Source organism: Leucoraja erinacea, chromosome 28 (assembly GCF_028641065.1).
Source record: "Leucoraja erinacea ecotype New England chromosome 28, Leri_hhj_1, whole genome shotgun sequence".
Taxonomy (NCBI): Eukaryota; Metazoa; Chordata; class Chondrichthyes; order Rajiformes; family Rajidae; genus Leucoraja; species Leucoraja erinaceus.
In genome coordinates this window covers 21,777,955-21,783,954 of record NC_073404.1, presented here as the reverse complement: position 1 = coordinate 21,783,954, position 6,000 = coordinate 21,777,955, and the positions used below count along the sequence as shown (strand labels likewise).

Genomic DNA, 6,000 nt, shown 5'->3' with positions numbered 1-6,000 from the left:
ACTGCACTGGATCACATGGACAATAAACACACATACATCGATTACAGCTCAGTTTTCAACAACATAAACTCCTCCAAACTTGTTACCAAGCTCACGGAACTGGGTCTCTGCACATCCCTTTGCAACTGGATCCTCGACTTCCTCATCAACAGAACATAATTTAAAAAAATAGGCAATAACACATCCTCAATAACCATCAGCACAGGGCACTTAAAGGCTGTCTGTGTGGCTGGACACTAAAGTGACATTGCCCGGTCCATCTCGGGTACTGACCTCCCCTCCATTGAAGAGATCTATAAGAGGCACTGCCACAAAAATACAGCCAGCATCATAAAGCACCCACACCAATCTGTCCATGCTCCCATTTCACTCCTGCTATCTGGAAGGAAGATTAGGAGTTTGTGAACCGTGACCTCCAGGTTCATGAACAGCCCCTTCCCAACAATCAAACAATTGAACACTACAAATATCAACATCTTCGAACTAAGACCTTGGACTATTGTTTTCTTTGGCACCAATATTATTTTTTTCTACTTTTTGTTTGTTTATTATGTTATCTAGTGGGTACCATGTTTACAGACCTGTTATGCTGCTACAAGTAAGAATTTCATTATTCCATTTTGGCACATGACAAATATTCTTGACTCTTGACTCTTATTAGTGTCCTGGTTCTGTTTTGAAAAACATGCCTTCCTGTTTTGAATTCTTCCACCAGTTGAGATTTTCTTTACTAATTCCTTTCATCATTGTAAGCCGATTGATTATTCCTCGAGGCAATTCCTGATAGTGAAATTGCATCTTTGATTATACTTAGCTCAGTCAGAGAAGTTAAGGGACTTCAGCCCAACTCATCCATGCTGACCAAAATGCCACATCAAAGCTAGTCCCATTTGCCCACCTCCAAACCTCTCTTGTCCATGAACCTGTAAAAGTAACTTTTAAATGCATGAGAAAAAACTGCAGATGCTGGATAAAATCGAAGGTAGACACAAAGTGCTGGAGTAACTCAGCGGATGAGGCAGCATCCATGGAGAGAAGGAATGGGTGACGTCTCGGGTCGAGACCCTTCTTCAGACTGATGGTGGGGGGTGGGGGGACGGGAAAAGGATAGAAGATGGGCGGAGGCAGTAGAACTGGGAAGGGGGAGGGGAAGGAGGGAGAAAGCAAGGGCTATATGAAATTGGAGAAGTCAATGTTCATACCGCTGGGGTGTAAACTACTCAACCAAATTTTGAGGTTCCTCCAATTTGCGCTGGGCCTCACTCTGACAATGGAGGAGGCCCAGGACAGAAAGTTCAAATTGGGATTGGAGAGGGAGTTGTAGTGCTGAGCAACTGGGAGATCAGGTTGGTTACAACGGACTGAGCGGATGTGTTCAGCGAAATGATCGCAAAGCCTGCGCTTGGTCTTGCCGATGTAGAGAAGTTGACACCTGGAACAGCGGATGCAGTAGTTGAGGTTGGAGGAGCTGCAAGTGAACCTCTGCATCACCTGGAAAGACTGATTGGGTCCTTGGATAGAGTCGAAGGGGGAGGTAAAGGGGCAAGTGTCGCATCTCCTGCAGTTGCAGGGGAAAGTAACCAGGGAAGGGGTGGATTGGGTGGGAAGGGACGAATTGGCCAGGGAGTTACTGAGGGAATGGTCTATGTGGAAAGCAGAAAGGGGTGGAGATGGGAAAGTGTGGCCAGTCGTGTGATCCCGTTGGAGGTGGCGATAATGTCGGAGGATTATATGTTGTATGCGATGGCTGATGGAGTGGAAGGTGAGGACAAGGGGGACTCTAGCCTTGTTACGAATAGGGGGAGAGGGAGTAATGGGCCTGTCCCACTTAGGCAACTTTTTAGGTGACTGCAGGAGACTATGAGGTCGCCACATGTTCGCGGGTGGTTGCCGGGAAGTCGCCTTCATGGTCGTGAGGAGTTCCCGCATTCTGGGAATTAGTCGCGGCCTCATTATGGTCACTGTGAATTTTGTTGAAAAACATGTTGAAAAATTAGCAGCGAGTAGAATGAAGCCTCCATGGAGAGTAGCGAGAATTCTCGTGCCGTACGTCGGTCGCCAGGAGGTCCTAATGGGTTGCCAGGAGGTCGAAAGTTCTCGGAGGTTCTCAGAGGTTGTAGCCGGTGCTGACCGACTCATTGGGGAAAACAAAGGTAAGCAGTAGTTTTCAGAACCAAGGATAATCGACCGGTAATGTTAATGTCTGCCGAGCTTCACAGCCGTGTGTCTCTGGCTTCTCAATAGTTGTCTCCACTCCTTATCCCCCCCTCTCTCCCCCACCCCCCTCCCAGGCCCCATCTTTTAAAGAATTTACCGTACACTGTGCTTTAACCATCTTAATTACAGCGCCAAACTTCCTGTTCATACTGGTGTGTGTCTGTTTCACCTTGGCTTTACCCCATGTGAAATTTTTAGACTGCTCTCCCGCCGCTTGCCCTATCCCCGCCTGCATAGCGGACTGGTGAAGGAAGCGATATGTTTGTGTGTGTGTTTGTTCCACTCTGACAATCGCTGTTCCAGTTGCTGTTCAGGCGATTGCCGGCAACTTGAAGGTCGCCGGCAGTCGCCTGAAAAATCGCCCAAGTGGGACAGGCCCATAAGAGCGGTGCTGCGGGATATAGAGGATCCTCTAGTGAAATTATTTAGTGAGGATCCCCTAGTGAAATATTTTTATATTATAAATTATTATGCTATAGTATATACATATAATACACACACACACATATAGAAACATAGAAACATAGAAATTAGGTGCAGGAGTAGGCCATTCGGCCCTTCGAGCCTGCACCGCCATTCAATATGATCATGGCTGATCATCCAACTCAGTATCCCGTACCTGCCTTCTCTCCATACCCCCTGATCCCCTTAGCCACAAGGGCCACATCTAACTACCTCTTAAATATAGCCAATGAACTGGCCTCAACTACCCTCTGTGGCAGAGAGTTCCAGAGATTCACCACTCTCTGTGTGAAAAAAGTTCTTCTCATCTCGGTTTTAAAGGATTTCCCCTTTATCCTTAAGCTGTGACCCCTTGTCCTGGACTTCCCTAACATCGCGAACAATCTTCCTGCATCTAGCCTGTCCAACCCCTTAAGAATTTTGTAAGTTTCTATAAGATCCCCTCTCAATCTTCTAAATTCTAGAGAGTATAAACCAAGTCTACCCAGTCTTTCTTCATAAGACAGTCCTGACATCCCAGGAATCAGTCTGGTGAACCGTCTCTGCACTCCCTCTATGGCAATAATGTCCTTCCTCAGATTTGGAGACCAAAACTGTACGCAATACTCCAGGTGTGGTCTCACCAAGACCCTGTACAACTGCAGTAGAACCTCTCTGCTCCTATACTCAAATCCTTTTGCAATGAAAGCTAACATACCATTCGCTTTCTTTACTGCCTGCTGCACCTGCATGCCTACCTTCAATGACTGGTGTACCATGACACCCAGATCTCGCTGCACCTCCCCCTTTCCCAATATACACACATATAACCGTAATTATTATTATTATTATATTATAAATTATGTTATATTATATACTTATAGTACACACATAATAATAATAGTGGCGGAGGGAAATCCTTCGGGGCACAGCGCCGTGGAGGTGCGAAGTGCAGCCTTGCCCTCCGCAAGCATGTGCACCCCCCGGGGCGGGCGTTTGTGGCCGCGAGGCGGCAGCGGGCGCCGCGCCCTCGTGCTGCGGGCGTTTACTCGCGTGGCGCTGGGCGCTGGGCGCGAGCCCGAGCTCACAAACTGATTGGCCGGGATTGGAATTTAAACGGCAGTTCGGGAACGCGGACCAACGGTTCCATCGAAGGATCGATCGGCATCGGAACCCGGCCGGGTGATCGATAGCTGTCAGGAGGAGTGCCCTGTTCCACGCCGCCCCCTTTTCCCCAGCCACACTTTATGCTTCGTCAATCAGTTGGATCAATCCCTCCGATGAGCCCCGTCGTGAGCCATGAAATGGAGGAGTTCCTTCTTTCCACCCCGATCAACCCCAATAACTTCCCGGCCAAGCTGTGGCGCATCGTCAACAGCCCCCGGTACCGCTCGATCCGCTGGGACCCCCGCGGTGAAGGGCTCATCGTCGACCAGCAACTCTTCGAATCCGAGCTCCTCACCCCGATCAAGAACGTCAACAATGGTGCCAACCTGGAGCCCGACACCGACCTGCTCTTCAAAACCACCAACTTCACCAGCTTCATCCGTCAGCTCAACCTCTATGGCTTCAGAAAGATGGGTCAAGGGAGCGGCGAGCACCCAGTGCCTGGCGAGCTGGGGGCAGGGGACGGGCTCCTTCATCACTTCCACAACCCCAGCTTCAAACAGGATCACCCGGAGCTTCTCATCAACATGAAAAGACTAACCAGTGCTAACAAAGCCAAGTTGGCGGCTGGGCTCCAGGTCAACACCAGACCACCCAACCGTTTTCAGAGATATCTCACCAATTCCATGGATTCCATTGGCCAGAACAAAGGAGACCGACATGGTAGGGATGGAGTTACAGTTAGAGACTCAAATGGGTAGTGGGGAGCCAGCACTGCCATTCAATGTGATCATGGCTGATCATCCACAATCAGTACCCCATTCCTGCCTTCTCCCCATATTCCCTGACTCCACTATCTTTAAGAGCCCTATCAAGCTCTCTCTTGAATGTATCCAGAGAACCGGCCTCCACCATCCTCTGTGAGTTCCACAGACTCACAACTCTGTGTGAAAAAGTGTTTCCTCATCTCCGTTCTAAATGCCTTATCCCTTATTCTTAAACTGTGGCCCCTAGTTCTGGACTCCCCCAACATTTGGAACATGTTTCCTGCCTCTAGCATGTCCAAACCCTTAATAATTCTATATGTATCAATAAGATCCCATCCCATCCTTCTAAATTCCAGAGTATACAAGCCTAGCCACTGCATTCTCTCAGCATATGACAGTCCTGCCATCCCGGGAATTAACCTTGTGCACGAGCATCAATTCCATTCCCAGATCTTTCCTGCAGATGATAGATACAAATTACTGGAGTTCAGCAGATCAGGCAGCATCTCTGGAGAAAAGGAATATGTGATGTTTTGGGTTGAGACCCTGCTTCTGTCTGAAATCTGAAGAAGGGTCTTGACCAAATACTTCACCTATTTTCTCCAGAGTTGCTGCCTGACCTGCTGAGTTACTCCAGCATTTTGTGTCTACCATCGGTGTAAACCAGCATCTGCAGCTCTTTCCTACACATCTCGTGCAGATTTTATTTTCTCCAAGAAGCAATGGATTTCACCTTTGAAAGGAAGAGATGAATCTTCTATTAACACTGATCCAGGATTTCATTTTTGCATTTTGACCACTCATGGGTAGAATTTTTTAAAAATGTGTTACTCCTTTTTACTTAATTAAGCATCCTAGAATTGTAACATTTTGACCTACAATAAATGAAGGACAAGCCTAATATCTACAGGTCAAAATGGTATATGGAATTGGAAGTTGATAAAGATCCCATGCACCTTCTGCTCATAGCGACAGAGTGGTAGGCATCATGGGATTTCAGAAATGCATAAATGCGCCTTGCAAAATATACGTCGCAGTTAAAAGTGCATTGGTAACAGATGGAATAGTGAGTGAATTTCCTTCCCCTTGCGATTACCACAGGAATGGACTCAGCTGGAAGTCAGGAAGAACAATGAGCAATGTTCAACGATGAACAACAAGAGAGAGATGCAGCTTTGAAACATTGGACCCTCAAAATCCACATGGAACATCTAGCACCCAATTTTACACTAATACTACCTGAACCCATTCTATTCTACATTCCCATCCACATCACCCCCAAATATCAAATTGCTTATCTACAGGAGCAATTTACGGTGGCTATTTACATTACAAAGCCACACATTATTGGGTTGTGGAAGAATACCTACGTAGGCAGAGGGGCAACATGCAAGCACCATCCACAAAGCACCTAGTTTTGTTGGAACTGTGAGGCAGCATATTTTAATGGAGTTCTCATTCCTCTCTC

The 6,000-nt window shown here is 47.3% G+C and overlaps 1 protein-coding gene across 1 annotated transcript in view; it reads left to right on the top strand.

Annotated features, from left to right (window-relative positions):
- Positions 1-3,795: 3,795 nt before the first annotated feature.
- hsf5 (heat shock transcription factor family member 5) overlaps positions 3,796-6,000 on the top strand; it is a 42,929-nt gene continuing 40,724 nt past the window's right edge. The window contains exon 1 of the mRNA XM_055658011.1: positions 3,796-4,488. Within this exon, the coding sequence (XP_055513986.1) occupies positions 3,906-4,488 (583 nt within the window). The 5' untranslated portion in view covers positions 3,796-3,905. The remainder of the gene's footprint in view (positions 4,489-6,000) is intronic.